General features: G+C 40.3%; 2 protein-coding genes across 8 annotated transcripts; one reads left to right on the forward strand and one right to left on the reverse strand.

Moving 5' to 3' along the window:
* Positions 1–1,202: 1,202 nt before the first annotated feature.
* hmgn3 (high mobility group nucleosomal binding domain 3) lies at positions 1,203–18,315 on the reverse strand. 4 transcript variants are annotated; one of them, XM_028604556.1, is made up of 7 exons: positions 18,215–18,315; positions 13,559–13,614; positions 8,113–8,163; positions 7,781–7,810; positions 5,740–5,790; positions 5,195–5,240; positions 1,203–2,613 (listed from the first exon to the last, which is right to left on the reverse strand). In XM_028604556.1, exons 1-7 carry the CDS (start codon positions 18,285–18,287, stop codon positions 2,606–2,608), a joined length of 315 nt encoding a protein of 104 aa, XP_028460357.1. In that variant the 5' UTR covers positions 18,288–18,315; the 3' UTR covers positions 1,203–2,605. The 4 variants fall into 4 exon arrangements, with proteins under 4 accessions (XP_028460357.1, XP_028460356.1, XP_028460354.1 ...); XM_028604555.1 differs by having other exon boundaries at positions 5,195–5,243; positions 18,215–18,305; XM_028604553.1 differs by having other exon boundaries at positions 5,145–5,243; positions 18,215–18,302.
* On the forward strand, positions 18,181–25,538 carry enpp5 (ectonucleotide pyrophosphatase/phosphodiesterase 5). 4 transcript variants are annotated; one of them, XM_028604546.1, is made up of 4 exons: positions 18,181–18,394; positions 19,834–20,740; positions 20,836–21,012; positions 23,156–25,538. In XM_028604546.1, exons 2-4 carry the CDS (start codon positions 19,861–19,863, stop codon positions 23,560–23,562), a joined length of 1,464 nt encoding a protein of 487 aa, XP_028460347.1. In that variant the 5' UTR covers positions 18,181–18,394; positions 19,834–19,860; the 3' UTR covers positions 23,563–25,538. The 4 variants fall into 4 exon arrangements, with proteins under 4 accessions (XP_028460347.1, XP_028460348.1, XP_028460350.1 ...); XM_028604547.1 differs by having other exon boundaries at positions 18,390–18,442; XM_028604549.1 differs by lacking the exon at positions 18,181–18,394 and adding an exon at positions 18,401–18,446.
* The last annotated feature ends 124 nt before the right edge of the window (positions 25,539–25,662 follow it).

Genomic DNA, 25,662 nt, shown 5'->3' on the forward strand with positions numbered 1-25,662 from the left:
CTATACAGTAACACACAAGAATTGGATAATTCAATCAATCAATCAATCAATGAATCCATTTTTATTTGTCACATGAAATCATACGAGGTACAATTCCAGTGAAATGTTATCCCATCAGCTCCTTCAATTGATTTGATTAGAGCAGTCCTTTCCTGTGTAAATGATTCAGAACGGCCGCACACACATTAATCCAGGAAGCTGATGTCTTAATGTGCCTTTTGCATTGTAAGTTATAGCTTCTATGAACCACGCTTGTCGTTGCTGCCGTTGTAGCTTTTCCAAGAGCTTTGATGGATCTTTCTGTGGTGTAAACATTGATCATATTTCACTGTCATTCTGTTCTTGTAGCTACTGAGGTCTACGTGGTTGCCCAAAGATTTCAATCATCAATTCTTTATACCTGTGCAGCTTCACCCTGGATTCAGTGGTTTTGGTTCAAAGGCCAGATCATCCCAGTGAAGGATTTTCCACTTAGAAAAACAAACCTGTCAAAAGAATATATATTTTTTTAATGTATTCAGCACTTTTGCACACATTTCGACTGCTGGTATGTTATATTAAAAGAGGCAGCATATTGTTAGATTTGGCTCCTGATAATACATTTTTAAATTCTCCTCTCCAGTATCGGTGCTTTTCAGACATCATGCCCCAAACAACTCCACATTTAAAAAAGAAAAAAAAAATAATTATACAAAAAAGGAAACAGCTCCACATTATTAGTCCATGAGTGTGAGTGACAGTTTGTCCCTAAATGAAGAGACTGCATGGTTTTGTCGGTCCCACCACTCTGGCAAATGCTGACCATTCACTTCCTGACACAGCAGTTGTATTTAACACAGCCACGTGCCCCTGTCGAACACACACACACACACACACACACACACACACAGTGTTGGTTTAAAAAGTAATTCTAAACAGTGAAAAGGAGCTCTCAAACGCAAACACAACACATACTACATGCATACACGATGTCTCAGAGTTTTCCAAACTACAAAACCCAGCATAGGTGAAGGCATACGATTAAAGTGTACGAGTGACTATAACATGTTATAGCTGTCCAAATTATTTATTTTTATATATATATATATATTTTATTTTATATATATATATATATATATATATATATATATATATATATATATATAAATAAGTTTCATACATCAATAAGAGAAGAGACACACAAAAACACAAAAACTGCCACGTGACATCAACTTTTTTCTTTTATTTCAAAATATTCTCCCAACAGGATGAAACTCAGAGAAGCCCAGAGGGTCCAAAGCCAATAGAGCCGTCTAGAACAGAAGCACCACTCATTATTGCTATGTAACTCTGCTGCAGGACAAGGCGCTCAGGAGGGGGGTAAAAATAAAAATAAAGGGGGAAATAAAGTCAAACACAAAGACCCACAAACACATTCACTCCGGCACACACGTACAAAAGGAGCTAAGTGAAACACTGGTGGTGATTCTAAAAAACTAAGATCTTTTTAAAAAGCTGCAGATGTTCTCCATGGCGACTATGAACTTGGTTTCTTGTAGCTCTGCATCTGAACTGCTGATATACATCCACAAGTCCTCCCCTTAACCATCAGGGGGGGAATTAATCAGAGTGCCAAATACAATAATGATCTTTCATAGAGACTACAAATATAGTTAGAGCTGGTTTAGAGATCATAACAGTCGTGTTTACGGCCCCCTTTAGGCAAGTAAAAGAACATCTGCAGCCGCCTGATAAAAAGGTTGCGATCGAATAGTCAAAAACTCGATGGAAAATCTCATGAGGTCAAAGAAAGATGTGAAGGAAAATTCAAAAGGACTTAGGAAATCTGCTCGGAGAATCCGACAGCACTCAGGCTACGTAATTAGTGCAACCGCGAATGTTACTGACGCGGATCTGCCATGGTGAAACTACAACGGTACTGAAGATAGACTACTAAAAGTGCATCTTAGATACTTCGCCCTGTGCGTTCTTACTGTTTTGATTCAAGCAGGCTATATACAGTAACTTACATGATAATTTGCGTACCTTGTCGGCCATGTTGTGTGTTTGTTTTCGTGAACGGCCGAATGGTGTGTCACTTAAATGTTGCTGCCACAAGGAATTGTGGGACGGCATTATCTCCTTTCCTTTCGTAAAGGATGGTCCTGTGTTCCCTATCCTCAAGGAGATAAGAAAGGAAGCATTGAAGCAACTTTCCTTAGCATTTAGAGAATTCGACAAGCTCTTATCATGGCTGCAACTTAGATACTTCCGGGTCATTTCGCTCAGTTAGGAAACTTCCTAAGCAAAAAAAGACTTATTCGACCACAGCCAAACACTTAATTCTGTCTTGCTGTTTCTGAGAGGCGTGGGGCGATACAGAATGGAGGAGGAAGGACAATTCCGGGCAAAACATACTGTAGGTAAGGGAGATAAAAGAAGTGTGAATATATGGAAAAGGGGCTGCTGGTTGTCCGTCTCTACTATCACAAGTCTAAAAAAAATTCAGCATGGTACAAAAATCGTCAGTAAAAAAAGATGCTTTGCTGCCATGGAGTCAGAGGGGACGAGTCGGTGGACGCGCCCGTGTCTTTACGCCTTCTCCTCAGTCGCCTCCTCCGCTGCTTCAGTTACCTGGAGGGAAGAAGAGGGGAAAGAGTTACCCAACGATGCCACAGGTAGGTTCCAAAGCGGATTGGAATTTACTAGCCTCGAAGGGAAACCAACAACTTTTGCTTGGCTTGACACCTCTCTCATGTCTGTGAGCTACATGGGAAGCTAGAGCCAGGAGGCGGTTAGCATAGCTTGGAACTGGAAAGATTGGAAACAGGTTAAAACAGCTAGCCTGGCTCGGTTTCAAAAGTGTAAAAAAAAACAAAAAAACAAACACATACCAGCACCTCTAAAGCTCACGAATTAAAAACTTGTAACTGGTTTGTGTAATACGTACAAAAACTGATGACAGAACTATGTTTGAGGCTAGCTGTTTCCCCGGAGTCCAGTCTCCCAGCTAAGCTAACCATCTCCTGGCGCTAGCTTCATATGTAGCATACAGCCAGGAGAACGTTGTCGATCTTCTCATCTTACTCTTCAATGTTGATTTATTCCTTTACGTATGATACAGGAATTGCATTGGCCTGTTTATTTTCTTAAATGTAGCTACGCAGAGAAGAGTTTACGTTAAAATGTAATATGTACAGAACAGCTGCAATGTCGTTTTTCTTTTTAACTTTGAAAACCTGGGCCTTAAGCAGGTTTATGTAGTCATCAGGATTTTGTTTTTTTAATAACACCTTCAAATCTGGAGCATGGACTGTAGTCCACTTACTGATTGTTATGACAGATAGTTTCGGTTTTATGTGCTGAGTTTTTTAAGATTTCCAACTCTGGAAATGAAATGTCAACAGTCATTGGGACAATTTCTCCAGTAGAAGGTAGTTCGAAAAACAACTCTTCACAGTGAGATCTGTGGATTATCAAGGGTAACGGGGACCTTGTTTCTGAAAAGAATTTTTCAAATGTCTTTTTTATGCTGTGAGCAGAACAAACAATATGTCATTCACCTCCATTGTATTGGGGTGTCAGGTATGGACATTTCAAACCTCAGCAAATTAACCAAAACTATCAACAGTTGCGAAAGGTAAAATGTAGCCACTCACCCTAATTTGATGATTGGTCCGGCTTCAAGCTGCTAGCTCAAATGATTATAAGTGAATGTTTCTCTGCTTAAAATCTTGTAGTGTTCACATGATTGGCTTATGTGATATTATTAAACCACCATAGCTAAGATTTTTTACTAAATTGCTCTGAAAAGTTACTCATTGAAACCCGTAACTCCTCTAGTATCTGCAGAAATCATCTCTTTATTTCCTCTGCCTGACCACTGGTGAAGCCAGCAGCCTATTGCTGCTTTTCCACAGCATGGTACAACTCGACTCTACTCGATTCACTGTTTGGTTTTCCATTAGCAAAAGTTTTGGATAGCGCCTGGTATTGTTTTTATTACAACCTTTTTTACAAAAGAATGTAACCTTTTTACAATTTTTCACAAATTAAGCCAAGGTTCTAAGTGATCCGAGACGATTTTCGAAAGGTGGAGTTAAAACAATGCAGACCATGGATTGGTCAGAGAGAAACACGAGACGTCCTGCACAAACCTGCCATTTTTAAATAGTTAAGTTACCGTCAATAGCACGTCCCAAATTTCTTTTTTTTTTTTTTTTTTTTATATTCACTCAGGCACCATGCAAAACTACGCCGTACAATTGACGAAGTGCAGACGTTTGGTGGCCAATTAAAGGATCCAGAGAATTGGGTGGAAGATGATGTAATGGCCGTTTTATGGCTTTCAGCTGAGAATCCCGCCTACACCGAGGGGGTACTATCCGCAGTGGAAAACGAAAAGAGAAAAGTACTGGTAACCAAAAAGTGAGTCGAGTGGAGCAGAGCCATACCATACAGTGGAAACACAGTGAGCCAATCACATTTCACCTCACAGCTGTGATGAACAGCAAACCTTGCTGCGCATGGGTTAAAAGTTGTCCTTGGCCCACTTCACTCCACACAGCGACAAAAATGCCAGACATCCTCCTCTTCTCTCTCTCACTCTCCACGGTCTCCTTCATTCTCTCTCTCTCTCTCTCTCTCACTCTCACTCTCGGACCCGCCACAGCACTCCAAAGCACACTGGGTAAATGTTTGCACAATAACATACAATTTTTCTGAATAAGTTAGTGTCCAAACACACACTCGAGATGGATTAGAAACACTCGACCATACCCTTAACTCTGACTGTCTCACTCTGCCCTCTCACTGACATCAAGGAGGGAGCCATGCTGTTGGAAGACACTCTGACAGACGGACGAGACACGTAGATCTGTGTGTGTGTGTGTGTGTGTGTGTGTGTGTGTGTGTGTGTGTGTGTGTGTGTGTGTGTGTGTGTGTGTGTGTGTGTGTGTGTGGGGGTGTCAGCATGCATCGTGTGAGTCGAAATAGATGTGTAGTGGTAGGAAAAAGTGTGGCAATGCAGTGGATAAATATAGTGTATGTGTGTTCATGGTATACACAAATTGACAAAATAAGGGAATAAAGATAATTATTTTCTTGTCTGTCTGACTGAATGTTTTCTTCTTTCATCAACACTTTCTAATTTTCCCTCCTCATACCTCATTGGTCTTGGTCTCTCCGTTCTGGGCGGGGCCGTCATCCTTCTTACCCTTAGCGCCGCCTTTCTTTGCCTTCGCCCCCTTATCGTCTGCCACCTTCTGCGTGCAAGAAAAGAGAAAACTGCATTGAACTGCATGAAAATGACATGATGGTACATATCATCATGCTTGGAAAATATTCCCACTATGACCTCAAAGTGATCTATCTACGTGTGAGGCTCATTGTCTTTTTGCTCATGTATATAATTATTATAATATTTAACCAATACTCAAAGTAAATACTAATGCATTCCTGTATTGTTTTAAAAGGGTGAAAGAATGAGCCCTGGATACTGTAGGTGTAGCTGCAAAGTCTGATTGCATGTGAGGAGCTCTCTGTGTGTGTGTGTGTGTGTGTGTGTGTGTGTGTGTGTGTGTGTGTGTGTGTGTGTGTGTGTGTTCCACATCCAGCGGCCTTGGTCACGCACATGAACGAGTAGTGAGGGGCAACCGAGTGCCTCGGACTGTTGCCAATTCATGGGGATATAAATAAATCATTGTAGGCGTAGGTGTGTGTGTGTGTGTGTGTGTGTGTGTGTGTGTGTGTGTACTTTACCTTGACGATGGCCTTCTTGGGCTTGGCCTCAGACTTGGGTGGAGCAGGTTTCTGCAAATTAAGCAGAAGTTATTTAGGATTGACCAACTGAGCAGTGCACACTTTTGGATAAATATTATCCACGTTATTTATTTTATTATTATTATTAATTTGTATTTAGTTCCCCATCCTCTCACTTCCCTGTCTCTACACTTACAGAGACATTTCTGTACTGTTTAAAATCCTGTTACCTAAGCCACAGGAGCTGCTTAGAGTATTCACTGGGACTGACACAGAACACATGGAGGCTGTACTGGCTCCCACTGTAGATATTAATAATAACCAAGTAATTGTACCATATTTCCTATAAAGCAGTGGGATCTGACAATATTCCTGTGCAAAGCAGTTTTAAATACCTGCCTCTTTTCAAAATGAACTGACTTCAGACCACTGAACAATGACTATATCAGATGGGAGTTCAAATTGAGTGTGGACCTCGTTAGCCTGAAGCCACGAGCTACAGTAACACTGCTGTGACAAAATTAAATCATGTGATTCTTTCTCAAAATATCTCTGTTTTTCTTCACGGACACACATGAGATGATAAATGAAAGACATAAATTCTTCTTACGCTGGGGGATGGGGGGGCTTGACATTTATAATTAGGTGCAGGAAATTGCCGACCATATTAGAATTTGGAAACACAAGGAAGAGTATATTTTTGACACGCAGTCCAAATAGTAGCCGATAAACAACATAGCAGTGCTGGTTTGCTGCCAAAAAAAGTCACATGTTTATAAGATGACCGCTGAAGGCGTTCAAAGAACCAGGAAATTAGATCAGATCAGGAAACATGCACAACATTTACAGCTAGCATGTTTACATCAGTCCAGTCACATTAAAAGCTTTAAGGAGTAGTTTGGCATTTTGGGAAATAGCCTACACTTATTCTCTTTCTTCTTCTTACCATTCTCACGTCTGTCCGTTAAAACATGAAGCTACAGCCAAGAGAGGTTTAGCATTAAAACTGGGAACAGCTAGCACAGTGATTTTCCTGGTCTCCATAGGTCGCCTGGCCAAGAAATAGTCTCCCGTAAAATGGCGATTTGTCTTTTTTACAGTTTGTTTATTTCAGATTAAACAAACAAGATTTATTGTGTTAATTTGTGAGCTGGTAGTTTTTACTTTTGGATGGAGCCAGACTAGCTGTCACTCTCTTGTTTCCAGTCTTGCTAAGCTAAGCTAATTGGCTGCTAGCTGCATAATAAGCATATTTCCCAAAATTTGAAACTATTCCTTTAAAGTGCACATGCAAATGTACGAACACATGCAAAGACTCAATACTGATGGGTTCGACGTGCAAAGTACAACACAGATAAAAACATACGGCCTGTATGGCAGAGCTGCATGATCACATCAAAATTATAAGCTAATGACTCATTGGCTAGATAACAGTATTATTGTAAATAACCATAATCATTAGCTTTACTAGGATTTGGGGAACAATTTGAGCATTTTTAATGCAAATGGAACATTTTCTATGAATAGCTTTGGTTACTGTCGAGGCAACTTTAGTTGGGGATCTAATTAGGAAGAACATGCTTTTTTGGTACAATTTTCTAAACTCATTCACTGCTACGGAAAGGAGGAAGAATTATGACTAAAAAAAGTCATTAAAATAGCATGTCCAGTGTAAAGGTTGGTAACAAAAAGTGATAAAAGGCCTTTAATTAACAGGGCAAGACATTAAGAATACACCAACGCGTATCGGCTTAAGCCTTCCTTTTAATCATGCAGCCCCACACTTGAACAAGTTGTTGCACCAGACCAGACTGAGAATGGACAAAGACAACAGAAAAAAAAGACAGGCGTACCAAGCCAGACAAAATCCTCAGGGAACATGTTTATGGAATATGTAAATTGCCTTGATCAAATCCATAAACTGGGAGAGGACTTTACTCTGAGCTTTGGTAATATGACACTTACTGTACTAACCCACAAAACTGAGGCGGGATGAGGACAGTGAGAGAGGTGAAGACAGGGAGAGGAGAACGAAACTTACCGCTGACAATCTCTGTGACCTTCTGGGGGGCTACCGGAACAAGGGATGATCAATGAGAGAGAGAGAGAGAGAGGGAGAGAGAGAAAGAGAGAGAGACAGTGACAGAGAGAGACAGATATCAGTTGTACCTTTGCGGGCTGATCCTGAGTGCTCTGTGACTGCTACAGGTGTCCTAATCATTAACCTGTCATGTGTCTCTTCTCTCACTCTCTCACACACACACACACACACACACACACACACACACACACACTATCACTTAGTACAATAAAAACACAGCACACAAACACACGCCTGCACGCCCACACACAGCACACAAACGAAACATGTACCTCTTGCTTTGTGACTTTGGAGGCCTCCTTGCCCTCAGGTCCCTCTGGAGACTGTAGGAAATGCAACGAGGAATGGAGAGACCGTTAACAGGTTAAGCGTGTGTATGAGCCCTCTACAGTTTTTTTTTTTCTGGCTGTTTTTATCTAGCATCATCAAAACATTTTAATTTTTAAAAATGAGATGTGGTTCACAAGGGGTTTTCTCTGTTTAGATGTGTATATGTAGTTCAAGCTCTCTGTGCAGTAATACAGGGAGCCAGGATGAGTTGTAAAGACAAATAATGCTAATCATTAAGCAGCTTTATGAAAAGGTCAGAAGGTTACATACTGACATGAAAAGTGCTGGAGGCTCCTTTTTTATTATAGAGAAACGCCTAACTTCCTGGACAGACATCACACTTACTACTACTACTACTACTACGAATAATAATAATAATAATAATAACAATAATAATAATAATAATAATAATAATATAGTAAATGTGTACCTGTGTGCTGAAACAATTAGTTGATTAATCAAACAACAGAAAAAATATCTGCAACAATTTTGTTTTGGGATCAAATGTTAATTGTCTTTTTAGGCAACTATTTAATAATCCATAAAGCGTTTTTATTTTATTAGCAAAAATGCCACAAAAAAAATAACTAGTTCCACTTTCTCTTTTGTTATCATTTGCGAGATTGATTACTAGTAGTCTTTTATGATATTAAATTGAATATGTCGGTTTGGGACTATACTGGTCAAAACAAAAAAAGCAATTTGAAGACATCAGCTGGGGCTTTGGGAAATGTTTCGCTATTTTAGATATTTAATGGACCAAATGATTAATCGAGAAAATAATCAGATTAATTGATAATGAAAATAGCCCTACAGCCATGTCTGTAACACTAGTTTTTTATAATACAAAACTTAGTTTTAAAGTCCAGTGCATATAATAAAAACATACAAATGAACAAAAACAGAATAATAGCGCACACAACACAATACGTTCTTTCCCTACTGATTTACTAATACATGGTCAGGTAGCCTATTAAAATATTGGATTCATATATTGAGGATTTTAACACAGTTATGCAAAAAGAGTTCTGAGATGTCTTACATTTTATTTAAAATTACTTTTGTAATTTCTGAATTTATTTAGGATTTTGTATTTTTCTTAAAATAATAGAAACAAACTGTTAGCCTATGTTTCACATCACAAACCCCTAGTTTTAATCTAAAAGGACCCCTAAACTGACACAAATTAGACCACATCTGATAAGACTTTGACCAAGGGCCTCTTACCTGATTTTTTTGCTTTTGGAGGTTTTGTTACTTATGGATGAAATTCTAGTGAAAATAAATGATTCCCCTTTTTGTTGGGGACCCCCTAGAACCCCCATCAAGGACCCCTGGGGTTTGAGAACCACTGATGTAAGCGTTTTGTACCAAATGCAGTTTCATATTATCTAATGTTGACATGTGGCGATTACCATTTTAATGGAGGCACCTTGCTTACATGCCAAGAACTGAGCTCCCCAAAGAATGATGGCGTATAAACAACACAGGCTGTCAGCCTCCATTCACATCATCATATCATCAACATGGTATACAGGCTGCTGCTCAGGCTGCAGCCAGGTAAGGACAGTGTACAGGAGAGCCCACCCCCACCATGGAAAAAAAAAATAAAGGTTGGTTAAGCCTGCAGGTTGGCAATCGCATCATTTGCATGTGGGCGACCTCCGCCCCTAGAGGCCCCCCATTCTCTGTCCTCAAAGGCGAATCTGCGCAGACAATGGCAGTTTGTAGATGGCAGAAAAGCCAATTTCCATGTATGCACTGATACAATGCACTGGAGCTCGTCGTGCAATGCTGTTTAGATAGTGCCACGGTCTCTTTTAACACAGCGGCAATTGTCCCTGATCCCCTCTTTCTTTTTTCCTTTCTCTCCGTCTGGATTTGGGTTTGTTCAATCGGCTTGGCGCCTACCATTCATCCTCACCGGAGAACCAAAAGACAGGGGAAGTGGGCATCTTTTTTTACGGTTAAGAGTACACATTATTCAGAATCAATAAATCGCATATATATGCGTGAAACGCGCCTCGAAGAATTATCATCACGCACGTCTCTTACGGGAATTACGCATCCATCCATCCGGTGGGTCCGTCTGACATTCACCAGTGCGCACAGTGGACAGGGAAGTGGCAAATAAAACGACCACAGGAACGGCCATTGAAATGAACACAGGGACATTTATAATGTAAAGAGAAAAATGGTTATAATAAAATCTCATGTATACAATCAAAGACGTGTTAAATACAGCTGAAAGGTTGCGGACGAAAAGACGCTTCCTGAAACTTTGGCATCACCTCACCTGCCTCGACGGTGCCACAGAAATCGCGCACTGCTATTTTCCTCAAATGCACGAACAGACAAACTACAGTAAAGTGAGCTGGATGGCACACACGGCACTCACCTTTCTCTTCGGCATTTTTACGCGTCAATTATTCTCCAAGCACGGAAAGATTAAGGTCAAACCCGAAAGTCCAGTAGAGGCGAATTTGAACTACCTCGAAATACAGGATCAATATCTAAGCACCTTCGATAATATGTTGATTATATGCACTCCCCAAAACTCTATACCTCCCGCAGCCATTGGCTAGAGGAGTCCAAATCCTCTCCTGTGCTGACTCCTGATTGGCTCGTCTCGTCACTATGTAAATAAGAGGCCAGCGGACATTGGCCGAGATTTATCAGAGGGGGTCTGTGATTGGCTACGCGCTCTTTGTGCGCAGATCCCACTAGACGGCGATGGCTGAGAGAGAAAAGTGGAGACAGGCCAATGAAAGCAGGGCCGACTCTCGGTGGATCTGGGAAATGTAGGATGAGAGAGACGTTGTAAATAAAACACAAAGGACCAGAAAAATGGGCACAATGGCACAATGTCGGCCATAGAAGAGCTCCAGAAAATCTGGCGAGCATTGTGTCTTGTAGGGTTTCCACTGCTGTAAAGAACTAGAGTAATCGCACACCACATTTTGCATAACCAATAGACCATCGCTGCAGAGGCACCAGTCCCGGTAGGAACATGATACTAGTCAAACAATACAGTGAATAAGGTCACCGTAAATTCAGACAAATTAGACCACTGAGTGAATTATTACATGATACAGACTTGTTTTCATGGGAATGTAAAGCATCAGACAGGTGTACATGTACATAGGTTGAAGGCTAAATTGTGCACAAGTACATTTAATATGCACTGCTTCATTTGAGTTCTCTCTCTATTAAGACCAGAATTATCCAGCAAAGTCAGAATAAAATCCATATAAAAACTGGAAAGAACACTATAAAAGAGCCTAAGCCCTTAGACTAGGATATATACCATAGTGTATTAATATGTAGCCTGTAATGTGTTTTGGGAGGCTATATATTATTTGTTTGAATTGTCTCTCGCATAATGAACACTTCTAAAATTGTTTATTATAAACATGTATATTTTAAAAAAAAAAAGAAGAGAGGAATAAGTTGTCTTTGAAACTGCACTGTAATGTGTTAACACTAGGATACTGATTTAAGGTTTTCTCAGTGGATACCCATTCAGACACCTCATCTCTGGGCATCTGCTGATACAGAGTGACGGAGACAAAGAAAACCACATTCAATGTGGATCGGTCCGTCATGGCTCATGCTCCATCCACCAAATGAGGTCAGTATTGGCACCGATATTTATCCGGTGTATCGGATCCATGTATGCTAACAGATACTGTAAACCACCCACTTCTGGGCAAAAGTGAAAACTCAATGGACAACCCTGATAAGGTATATAAAAGCCAAGGTTCAACAGGCAACCCAGTTGATTAGGATGTGTCGCTGTCCTAATGGGACACTTCCAAGCTTAAGGTTACAACCCTAGTGCTCGTATAAAGGCCAGATAATAGTCCAAAACGGACCTGGATGCACAGGCGGTTCTGTTTATACTACATTAGGTGCCTGCATAGACAAACACGTTCACACTATGTATGTCTGCGTGTACAGTCTGTGTAGTCATACAGTCAGTCAGTCCACATGGACCCTCATTGATATGGGCAGATGATGAAATGAAATTTCACAAACCGTTGCGCCCATGTGGCTGCGGAAGTTATAAATTGGACTTTAGTCAGCCCAAATGCCCCTTAGCCTAAGTTCTGATCTGGTACCCTCTGGTTGGCCAAAGGTCAGTTTAGATTGGCCCCAGAGTCCCATAACTACCTCTCTGGGCAGCCCAAGTGACTCTTTCAGCACTACTGTCACATTGTTGGGACTTGGGCAAAATCCTAAACACAATCTTAAGTAATTCTAATAACTGACCCAGGTTTTTTTATTTATTTTTTTTTTAAGTGTTTTACAACACCTATGGTGCCCCTTGTGCCTGTGCCCCTCATAGCACCCATCCAGGGCGCTGCGTTTTAAGTCAAACCTAACCCTGTGTTACACAGGTGTCGGTTTTTTTTGTTCCATCTTGCTCCTGTGCCTTACCAAGTTCGTGCACACACCACTGTTCAGATTTATTGCCTCAATTGTCTCACATAACTTCTTTCACATGATACTAAATCGCTGAATGGAACCACTGGCTACTAAATCGATTTAAGAGACTGAAGAGTGCAATTATATTCTCAAAATCACTTTTTCTGTAGTTAAAATCAGAAAGAATGGTCCTCATGAAGGCCATAGTTGTTTTTAAATTGTTCATGCATCAATTTGTGCAACAGCTCCAATTTGTACATAAAGCATTCACAATTTCTCAGAATGAAGTTGAGGTCTTTGAATTGCTCGTCCAAATAATGCTCCAAAACCCAACAATATTTAATTTCCTCACAAATGACAAAGAAAGATTTAAGAAGCTGAAACCAGAGATGATTTGGCATTTCTCGCTTTAACGATTATTACTCAACCATTATCTAAACAGTTGCCGATTTCATTTTCTGTCAATTGACTAATCAATTAATCAACTAATTGTTTTAGCTCTACTTGAATGTCTAACAGGCCATTGTTTTCTATCGGTGAAAGGCGTTTTGGGGTTAACTAAAATCACATTTTCTAGACTCTTCAACAAATTCATTTTTATTTAAAAGTAAACATATGCTCAAACTCTGTTACTGACTAGAGGCCATCTGTGCTTTGATAGTTAATTTATGATAATATTCCGTGGATGGGAATTCTACCAACTTTGCAACAATAATACTCTAGAAACTCTTCTATAAAACAATGGCTTTCGTCATATTCTACATTGCGAACCTTAAGCACACCATTTTAAACATGGAAGGCCAAAAAACATTCTACAGAGGAGTCAACAAAAGCAACCTCGACATTCTTGTGTAGCATCACAATAGACACACACACAGAGCTACAAATCTCACAATAGACAGAGCTTTCCTGCCCAAACAAACAAAACCCCTTCATGTTAGAAGTCAACCCAGAACACACAGGAGCAGGTAGCTTGATGGCCGCTCCACTGTTTCCAGATAGATTTGCACCGTCAGCTAAATGCAAGGGAAAAAAAAAAAAAAAACACAATGAGGAACATGTTCAACACATACATACATAAAAGACACAAAAATAATCCACGCTGGAAAGGAATAATCCCCAAAAATGTTTTATTCACATTGAGAACTTCTTTGGCACAGGTGACCACTACTTTTCTGTTTGTACTTTTTTTTGTCTTGATTGTACCCTTTTGTCAGTTATTATGGGCATCAGTTGCGTTTTTCCCTGGATGCTTTCCTTTTTGTATTGTAGGCCTAACATCGTTCAGATTTTTCCTTTAGAGTCTTCGAGCCTGCTTTGTGCACCCAAGACATTTCTGGCCTTGACAGAGTGTGCTCAGACATTTTTAGATACCCAACAGATACACAGAATTGTGCACAAAGGAGCAACAAAAGTTGGAAATTGTGATGCTGCCTGGTTTGATCGCCTACACACAATACATAAGGGTTTCACTATTTAAAATAAAACAATTGAATGATTGAATGTAAACACTTTTGAAAACATGTGCACCAAAATCATGTGTTGCCACTCACTGATGGGCTTATAAAAATGAATATTTTGTGAATATACTCAAACAGCTCTGTGAGGCTGTACAGCAAGGCTTTGAGTTCAATGCCAACATGCTGCTGACACAGAAACATGACAATGCTACGTGCTGCTATTTAGCATGTATAATGTTTACAATGTTTACCATCTTAGTTTGGCATGTTAGCATTCTAACATTTACTAATTAGCACAAAACCCAAAGTGCAGTTTAAGACTGATGGGAATGCCATTAGTTTTGCAGACACATTCAAAATGTTGACCTGATGATGGCGCTGGAGGAAAAGAGCGGGGATCAACAAAGTAATTTCAATTCACACTGAGCGAAAAATGATGGTCTACATTTTGAGACAATCCATCCAGTGTTCCTTTTTCTTGTTTCACATAAAAGTATAAATGTTAACCTGCTGGCAGTGCTAGAAGAAAAGTCAGGGGATCACCAAAAAAATAAATAAAAAAAAGATAAAAAATAATAGTTAATGTAATGTACCAAACGATTCTTGGTAATAAGCAAAAATCATGTTGACTATCATACAGTTGTTAATATAATGACACATTTCACTTTAATTTTCCAAATGCCTGAAAAACGTAAACTTGTTGGCTGAACATTTCTTCGCTCTGGGGCCTATGTCAGGTTTCTTATATAATCATGTGTTTAAATGTCTGTATTACTAGTAAATTAAAACTACTAAATGTCCTTTTGTTTGGCCAACTGAAATGTGATAAGAGACTCTAATGTGCCTACTACAGATTTTGCCAAAGCAGTGTTGTAACTCAAACAAGAGAATATGATCCCAATCCTCCAGTCTGGAAATGTCACCAGAGGCCCTATGTGAGGGTTAGAAGAATGGATTTTAAGATTGTCATCATTGTGTTTAAGGCTCATCGCCTTGCTCTACAGTGTCAGATATGGGCTGAGCTGTGGTTTACTGGGAAGGCCCACAGAATATGATTTGCATCATTGTGATGCTCACCCCTCACGTCTGCATTTATGTTTCTTCACTGATTTAGTCAGATGTTTTCCTTATTTATTTACTTACATGTCTGTCTGGAAATACATGTTCTATAATGTTATCATGATAGACCATTGCTCCTGTTTAAGTCTATTTCACAGGTTAACTTCTGATTAACAAAAACTATTTGGAGTTTAAAACAACAAGCAACTGACAAACCCAAATTGTCTCATCTCAAGGTCCATTTATTAGCTTTCCATCATAATCATACAATCGTAAAAATGGACACTGCATTAAATGAAATTCACAGCAATTGAAGAGAGGATTAAAACGGTGCATCAGAGTAGCGAGCCTCAGTTCTTTCTCTCAGTAGGTCAGAAATAGTCTCACTGTGACGACGCAGCGTCATGATTGAGATGCCATCTTTCTTTTAACAGACTGAAGCGGGTATAAGTTAGCAGGTTTGATATTCGCAGGATATTCGTTTTCGACCTACCCCCATTCAGTGTCTTCAATAAAATCCCACTACATTACTAGTGTAGTATGTTGAGGACAGCTTAGGACACTGTATCAAAAAAAAAAAAAAAAAAAAAATCACAACGGTATTTGTTGTCGCTACCGATTTACAAGCGAAAACAGCACTTCAATCTATGTTCCGGCTGTTGGCTGAGTTAGGGACCGTCTACAAATTACATTACTCAGGCTGGTGACAGACTACTGGGATTCTTTCAGGAAAGAAATCACCAAAAATCTATAAAAAGACATTTTCTTATTCCGATTGCTGTAATAGCTGCCAATGGTGGGCTGTTAGTTACTACAGGTCATATTTTTGTCATATGTCACATTATAGTGAAACAGGATGGAATTAAAAGATTAAAATGATCACCAAAAATCAACCAAAAGACATTTTCTCCTTCTGATTGCTGTAGTAGTTGCCAATGGTAAGCCTTTACTTACTACAGGTCATATTTTTCTCATATGTCACATGATAGTGAAACAGTATGAAATTAAAAGTTTAAAATATTAACCAAAAATCAACAAAAGTACATTTTCTCATTCTGATTGCTGTAGTAGTTGCCAATGGTGGACTGCTAGTTACTACAGGTCACATTTTTTTCTTCCATAAGTCACATTATAGTGAAACGGGAAGGAATTAAAAGTTTAAAATATTCACCAAAAAACAAAAGTACATTTTCTCATTCTGATTGCTGTAGTAGCTGCCAATGGTCGACTGCTAGTTACTACACATCAGTTTTGTCATATGTCACATTATAGTGAAACGGCAAGGAATTAAAAGTTTAAAATATTCACCAAAAAAACAAAAATACATTTTCTCATTCTGATAGCTGTAGTAGTTGCCAATGGTGGACTGCTAGTTACTACAGGTCATATTTTGGTTATATGTCACATTATAGTGAAACAGGATGGAATTAAAAGTTTAAAATATTCACCAAAAATATTTTTGAGAGAAAATTGAGTCCTGATATATAAATTGTTGTTTCAGGAAACCATGGCCTGTAGTAAGTAGCAGTGAGAGTTTGGTAAGGACTACGGCAATCTGAATGAGAAAAAAATATTTCATTGAATTTTGGTGAATATTTTCTAGAGAAAATTGAGTCCTGCTTCCATATAACTTGTTTTAGGAAACCATGGTCTGTATTAAGTAGCAGGAAGTGACTGGGAAATATGAGGGCAATCAGAATGAGAAAAACTAATTAGGGCCCGAGCACAGACTGCGGCGAAGGCCCTTTTAAAACTGAAGGAATTATTATTTTTCCTTTGTCCGGCTAATTAATCGCCTTTTTGAGGGGCTTAACATACTCAAAAACTCACCTAAATTGGCAGTCGCATCAATTCTGGTGAAAATGTACGTATTCTAAGGGTTTCTGGGATAGGCGCACAAAAATGGCTCGCTAGCGCCCCCTACAAAATAAAAAATAATTGAGCCCCTGCAGTGCGTTTGACATATAGTCACAAAACTTGGTACACATATGTAGCATGTCAAGACATACAACAAACATCATTGGAGCCATACCCTACCATTTAATTGGTAATTGGAGCCCATACTACAGCAATCAGAATGAGAAAATGACTTTTGGTTGAGTTTTGGTGAATATTTTAAACTTAATTCCATCCCCGTTTCACTATAATGTGACATATGACAAAAATATGACCTGTAGTAACTAGCAATCCACCATTGGCAACTACTACAGCAATCAGAATGAGAAAATGTCTTTTGGTTGATTTTTGGTGAATATTTAAAACTTTTAATTTCATACGGTTTCACTATCATGTGACATGAGAAAAATATGACCTGTAGTAAGTAAAGGCTTACCATTGGCAACTACTACAGCAATCAGAATGAGAAAATATCTTTTTATAGAATTTTGGTGATTTCTTTCCTGAATAATCCCACTAGGCCTAGTCTATGTCAACCTGAGCAATGTAATTTGTAGACGGTCCCTAACTCAGCCCACAGCCAGAAGGTAGATTGAAGTGCTGTTTTTGCTCGTAAATCGGTAGCGACAAGAAATACCATTGTGATCTTTTTTATTTTTTTTTTTATAGTGTCCTAAACTGTCCTCAACATACTACACTAGTAAAGTAGTGGAATTTTATTCAAGACATTGAATGGGGGTAGGTTGAAAACTAATATCAAACCTGCTGCTAACTTATACCCGCTAGACTGTGAAGAAAGCCAGACCTGACTGTTAGACAGGACTTGACTGACACCTAGTGGACGGTGTTTGTCATTCTTGTTGCAGGGCGGCTATTGCGTTGCACTTTCAGAATGATCACTATCTGACGGAATTATAGAGCCACAATGTCTTCGATGGAGACTATTTTCTTTTTTAGTAGGGAGCATTATTTCGAGTGCACGCGTCTTTTGTCTTCACATCTTGAAATGTAGCGCCATTCACGTGGACATATTTTACAACATTTATTATTTTTTTCATCTTAAAGCAAAATGCTTGTAAGATGACTGACACCAAGATCTATAACGCCCCCCCACCCACCCACCCACCCACATTCCCACCTCCTCCTAAATTACGTCACAGGGACCGGTGCATTCGCAGTGAATTTGGGGGATGCAGCTCACCGTGAAGAGAAGCATGCACATGCAGCAGACGCCGGACAGCCTTTTGTCTTTCATTTTTCTGGTTTGTTTTCATTTCTGTAAATAAAAGCAACACCGCAGGTTAATAGGCGGGGCTTCCTTCCGGCTGTTTATCTCGGTGTGCGCAGCGCAAGGCGATCCAGTGCAGCATCAGATAACAAGGTAACGTTAAGCTTGTTGACAGCACAAGAATAATATCTGGCGTTTTTGGTGTGTGAGTTTCTCTTCCTTTATCCGCTCATGTGAAGTGTTGCCGCTGCATGTGGTTGTCTTATTGTTGCAGGCAGAGCTGCGTATTGTAGCCGTTAGCTCTGCAGCCCAATGCTAAAATACGGAGGCTGATTATTTCCTCTTTAATGTGGCTGGCTGTCAGCAGGAAAGCTACTGCCATGTATTCTAGTTAATGTAGCCAAGTCACCTAATAGAGGCATTGCACGTTTTATATCCTGAGTCTGCCAGTGACATCATTGCTCTCCTGACCTTTAATGCCTTTTATGGTTAGTGTAGCCTAGCGGATGTCCATGTTTGATAGAGCCATATCAACATAACAGCTAGCGTTAGAAGACTTGTTATTGCTTGGAATAAGGGTAGGCTATCTTGTATCATGACAGAGCTTTATAGCTGTATTACACGGATATTACTCAGACGTTTTTTTTAAAAACTTCTTACGCTAGGCCTGAAACTGATTATTTTCGTTATCCATTTTTAAATTGAACCGATAAAATGTATCCATTACATGATTCCAGTGCCTAAAGGTGACGTCCAAACCCAAAAGGTATTCAATGTACAATGTAATAAAAATATAGCTCGAACCAGCCATGTTCTGTCTTTTTTGCATAAATAAATGGCTGACATGAGTAGATGATTATTAATTAGTCGTTGAAGAATTTTCTAGTGTGCAGCTATATTGATTATTTGCCTTAGCCCTGATCAACAGTAATGATCACATTATCGATTCAGATGCATTTGGTTGCAAATGTCATGTTTTTTTAGCAGTATTGCGAAGATCTCTCTGTTTTGCAAAGCTATTGTATGTTGTTGAAAAGCAAGTATGCTAACATTCAGAGGTCAACCTGCTTCAGTTGTCCACATACTTTCTGCCAAAAGTAAGTGGAGAAAAGTATTGAGGCAATGAACACAGCAGGTTGCCCTCTTAATGTTCCACCCATTTGTGATTGTTGTACATCTAATTTCTAAACTAATTGGCATTAATATGGAGGAGAGGTCGGCCACATTGTTTGGATAAGATGTATTTGTCATACATAATAGTAAATATTTTGAGGTTTGGACTGTTTGTCAGATTAAATAAGACATCTGATAGACTGTCACATTTGATAGGCAAAAAATTTATCAATAAAAGATTTAGTGGATGAATTGATAATGAACAGTTAGTTGGAGGCACCCTATTGTTTAGGTAAGTATCATTGTATGCTGTATGATTTGTGATTTCACTGAACTGGAACTAAGGGGCGTAGGCCAAACCACCAAAAATATACGTTTACGGAAGTATGTGAGCAGGATGTGCATATACTTTTTTTTTCCAGATAGGAGGAGTTGACTGCTCATCCTCACTGAGTTTTCCTTTTTGTGTGTGTTTGTAGGTTTTGTCATCACACACAGACCACACTATGCTGGGCTGCTTCCTGGGAGGAGGCTGCGGTCCTCTGGTCTGCCTGTTTGCCCTTCTTCTGCCTCTGGTCTCCCTCAGTCACCTGAACCAACATGGGCCCAGGAACCACGGTGTGAGGGACCGGCCCAAGCTGCTGCTCGTGTCCTTCGACGGCTTCCGCTGGGATTACATTGACCGGGTCCCGACGCCTAACTTCCGCCGCATCATTGATGAGGGCGTGACGGTGGAGCACGTGGAGTGTGCTTACATCACCAAAACATTCCCCAACCACTACAGCTTGGTGACGGGGCTGTATGCTGAGACGCATGGCATCGTGGCCAACGAGATGTACGACCCCGCTCTGAACCGGTCCTTCTCCATGGAGACGGACAGTATTTACGAGTCACGGTGGTGGGAGGAGGCGGTGCCTCTCTGGGTGACCATCCAGAAAGCTGGGGGGCGGAGCGGGGCGGCAATGTGGCCAGGGTCTGATGTGAAGATCCACGGCATGTTCCCCAATAAGTACCTCCCGTACAATGCCACCGTGTCCTTTGAAGCCAGAGTGGAGCGGATCATTGAGTGGTTCTCTGCACCCAAAGACGCAGCGGTGGATTTTGGAGTTCTGTACTGGGAGGAGCCGGACGAGAGCGGACACAAACTGGGACCTCAGAGTTCCCTCATGGACGCAGTCATCACCGGAATTGACGAGAAGCTCGGCTTCCTCACGAACGAGCTGAAGAAGGCGGGGCTGTATGAGAAAGTGAACCTGATAGTGACCAGTGACCACGGGATGGCGCAGCTTTCCCCTGATAAAATCATAGAACTGGATGAGTATGTGAGCAGAGACCTGTACACCTGGGTGGATAAGAGTCCGGTGGTGGGAATACTGCCCAAAGAAGGTATCGCTTTTTAAAACATCTGTCGCGTTCAATGCCGTCAAGAAACTTGATTTGAGGTGGAAATGTATTCTCATGTATTGTCATCTGTCTCGCAGGGAAGTTTGACGAGGTGTACAGTAAGCTGGCGGATGCAAACCCGAACATGGTGGTCTACAAGAAGGAAGACATTCCCGAGCACTTCCACTATCAACACAACATCAGGATCATGCCCATCCTCATAGAGTCCAAGGAGGGCTGGACCGTCGTGCAGAACAGGACTGCCCCTTTCATGCGTACGTAGTCAAACGTCCTAAAGCTGTGTTGGGATTATATTCTGGTTTGTGACGGCAGGATCAGTCTGATCTAATAATAGCTTCACAGGAGATTTTTTTTTTTTTTTTTTTTTTTTTAAAATCATTGAACCAAAGCTAGCGCATGTTATACCAGCTGTAATTAACAGAAATAGACAGATTTTCACTTAGAAACAGCAGGAGTGTGTGGGTTTGAAAGATTGTCTCGCGCAGTTATTGTCTTCAATTTAAATTTAAGCAGGTTGTTTTTCAAAACGTCCTCTTCAGATTAGAGATATCAAAACAGAGTTGTTTTTTTTTTTTTTTATTGCAGCTGCAGATTTTTCTCCTCTCCTGTTGAAGGCTTGTTGATCAGTAAAAAGTAAAAACCTGCTGACTCTGTCCTCAGTGACAACGTGGTGTTAGACTGCTGAGTTAGATATGTGAAGTATGCTACTATGCTGGTCCGGATATCAAAAGTTGTTGCTACCATGTAGCCGTTTGATTTATGAGAGATCAATAGGCCCTGGATGATAAAACCATAGCTGTTACTGTCGAGCAGTGGCAACTTCTGCTTCTCAGTGCATTACAGGGAAGGCACTTAAGATATATTAGTATAGACCCAGTGTGAATGAATTACAGCAATGCTCACATATTTGATGAGATCGGTGCTTGTGGACTGGACCTGCACTTCCTGGTGGTTGAAGATTATAGGTACAGTCAGATGGCAGTTCAGCCTTATGAATATACACCTCCTCCCCTGTTAACTTCAATTGAAGATGGAACAACAGATTAGCCTGACAAGCCAGACCCACATCAAGATGTTTGGTCTGGGAACTCACCATTGGCAGGGCTCAATCCGAGGGGCGGGATAAAATCATTCAAATTCCCTCTGCACGCAATAGGATAGAGCTACAACCAAGCAGAGCAACGCTAGTTGATCCGGTCGGCAACGACTCCGAACGCATCTTCCTTTTTTAAGAATGACTTCAGTGCCGTTCTTTGTTCTTTTCTCAAAGAAAAGCTTAACTCCAAGTCTTCCAGAGTCGCGGCCAAAGCCGATTCAAAAGGCCGCTGTTCGCCAGCAGCAGCCGCCACCTTGTTTGTTTTCAAGTAGCAGGGGATTCACGTGGAACCGTCGCAACTCTGCCGTCATTATGTTAAGCCCACCCGCCGACTCTATACACAATGTGATTGGCCTGAGTAGAGTTTGGATTTTCCAGCTCGCAAGCCAACGGAGAGTTGCTAGACTGACCCTGGCTGCAAATTACATTTGCTGCTGTTAGGATGCGTCTTTTCTAGGCTAACAGCAGATGAATTCAAGGATGCATTTCTTTTTTGCGTTGATGCGATCTCCCATCCCTAATTATATTATTCTTTAGGTGTCGCGTTATGTGTGTCTTTAACGTTTAACAAAACATGTTAAATGCATTTCCTTGATCATGAAACATTTACAAAGCAATTTTTAGTTTTTTATATTTCAAATCCTGCATCGTTTACTAGCTAGCAGTCTTCTTCCCTGCCTTTTGGTTAGATTGTGTAACGCGTTGATCCCGCACTTGCGTCTGAGTCATGCACGTGTACAATGAAAACTAAGGTAGAAAATTAAATAAATAAACTTGATCCATAGCGTTACTGGTTGAAAAAAAAAAAAACTTCACAGGGTACCTTTTCATAAAGTCTTACATTTGATAAGTCTGAGATACTGAAACCTGATTGGATAGTAGTTGAACCGACTGATGCTGCCAGCATTGATGAACGGTATTGATTTCATACACAGCGCACTTAGTGAATTCAGTCAGTTCTTTAGGAATGTAATTGCCCTGATGTAATTTAGGAGCAGTAGTTTGCCAGCCTAAGCTTTCATCTAAAGGGCTATGTGCTTGTGTATTTTAATTACATTTTTAGTGTTTGTGGTGAGTTTGCTGTGATTGCTTTAGCAGTAACCAGTCAGCTGGGACAAGCAGTGATGGTATTAAATCATCTGACAGAGCAGCAGTGCCAGATTCCATAAATCTCTCTCTGCCTGTAATTCATGGGATGTGGAAACTGAAGATCTACAGATTAACAATGGAAGAATAATTAACATCAAAGCATTGTACCAGTTTATGCAAATATAAATGTACGTCTTGTCTTTTCTCTCCAGTTGGAAACCATGGCTACGACAACACCTTGCGTAGCATGCAGCCTGTGTTTGTGGCCCGTGGGCCGGCCTTTCGGCAGAATTACGTCAAGACTTCCATGCGCTCCGTTGACCTTTACCCTCTCATGTGCCACATCCTGGCCATCCCCCCTCTACCAAACAACGGCTCCCTCTCAAACGTTCAGGAACTGCTGTCCCTAGAGCCAGCTCCATCCACGGCACCCAGCACCCCTCCCAGGGCCAACGGGTATTCCTACGCCCCCGTCGTGGGTTCTTTCATCGGTGTGGTGATGGTGCTGGGCTTTCTGATGGTCTACATCAGACAAGTGACGCTCAAACAGCTGCCCTCGCTAAAACACAGAAGCAGGGAGATGTCGCAGCCCTTACTGCAAGAGGACTTGCACCTGTAGCTGAAGAAACAGAAGGGATGGCAGACGTAAAAGAAGAGGAGGTGTTGCTCCCCAGGGTAGTCCGCTCTGTCCAGAAGCATCCCCTAACGCCTCCCTCATACGACTGAATGCTTTCGTGCTGCTCTTTTTATTAGTCGGAGATCAAGGGAATCTAGCATAATCATGCATAGAGGTACATCTCGCTTGCTTGCGTGGAAGGGAAATGTCTGGGGTTTGCTTCTGGTGCAGACTTAATCAAAATAATAAACCTTTACATGGGCTTCATAGTGGCTTTGCTTTGATTGTGAACTTTACCTAATATCATCTCGTCATTTTCATTGTCACTTATAAGTAAAAAGTCAAAGCTAAGAGTGAAATTATAACCTGTGATTCTAGCAAGTATGAACCTTTGTTGGCCAAAACCACTGACTTGGATAACCTAAAAAAAGGCGTCAGTATGCTCGAAACAAAACTTGTTTTTCTGAAGGTAAAGGAGTTATTAGCTTAACAGCCACAGTCAAAGGTGGGGTGAAAAGCAAGCCATCATAGTGAGGGGCAAGAAGCATAACTACACACACACTTTCAGACAATATTTCCTCGATGGCATTCTTAGTGTTGCACTCATTTGCACGTAAGAAAACAGAAGTAAGGAAGTGTGAACTGATGTAAGTTTTGGAGGGAAGGGGTTTCGGATGTCACCGATCCAAAAAGCACCAAGAATCATACTGACACCTTTACTCCCCGACAGTAACAGTGGTATGGACGGCAGTAGATGTCGTTTGTTCTGCACTTTCAAATCTATGCAAAACAGATTTGTATGTCATGCGGTAAAGAAGAGACTAGGTCACGTCAGGGTTTCTTGCCACCAATTGTTCTACTTGTGGTCTAAGCACTGAATTAGAAGTTACTGGAAATACAAAAGCTGTGACTACTCAAGTTTAAGTTCAAGTGAAAGTTTCAGGAGATTGGCTGGAGTCAGTGTTATTTTTTTGACTGTTACTTGGAAGCAGATGTTCCACTATAAACTCACTCAGTGCATCAGGTTTCTGCTCATAGGTGTAGGTTCATCCCCTGGGCCGTTCACATCACCATCTTGCTCTTTAGTAGGAAGTTACCATTTGCCTTTTAACTTAACGGAGAATATCTCTAAGGTGTGCAATCATTTGTGGGTTATTTTTTTTTTTTGTAGTTTGTGTTTGGAGGGCATTTTTTTTGTATAGTTGACAGTTTATTACCCCTTCATAAGTCATAATAACCATGGCCATTTGTTGGTGAAATGTGAAGTGCAATTGTTATTGGTCAGTATTTCATTTTAGGGATTTTAAGGGTTTGGCTGTTGCTTGGTTGAGAAGACTATTTCAGCATGACTTGCAAGAACAGTTCCCCTGATTTGCACTATAGGATAGAAATGAAACGGAACGTATTTGGATGCTTTTTCGGTCATGTATAATTTGCACTTCTTGTTCGTCGTTGCTATTTGAAATTATAAAAAAAAAAAAAAAAAAAAAATGTTAGGTGCCTCTTGCCAAAAAGCTTTTTAAATAGCATAATCATAGAAAGTCAAGTAGAATCCAAATCAGCAAATAAAATAATATTTTTCTCAGCATCTTTTAAGAAACAATTGGTTAAATTTTCTCCTCATGCTTTTAGATGCTTTACTAATACGTGTGCCCAACAAAAAGACAGATATCACTGTGATATATACTTTTTACAAAATTTAAATTCATAAATTAAAAGCATTTGTATGGAAATTGTTCATTTTCTGATAGTCTTGTTTTATGAAAGACAAGTGTTGTCTGATAATTTCCCCCCAACTTGTAGACTGAGAAATTAAATGCATCCAGAATGTTTAAATAATTCATTCAAAATTGTTAAAAAAGAATAACTATCAGGTTTATTTCTGTTGATTATTAACTTGAACTATGGAGATTTAATATGATTTACAAATTAACTATCTTTGCCATGTTGATGCAATTAAAGAGTCTTCTGAAATTAAAGGGACTTATGTGAAACTGAGCAGTTTATTTTTTCCAATTTTATTTTCTGTGTGTGTACGTGTGCGAGTACGTGTAAGCGTTTGTGTATGATGCCAGGGCTTTCTTAGTCCAGAACATTTATATC

The sequence above is a fragment of the Perca flavescens genome, chromosome 18 (assembly GCF_004354835.1).
Source record: "Perca flavescens isolate YP-PL-M2 chromosome 18, PFLA_1.0, whole genome shotgun sequence".
Classification (NCBI taxonomy): Eukaryota; Metazoa; Chordata; class Actinopteri; order Perciformes; family Percidae; genus Perca; species Perca flavescens.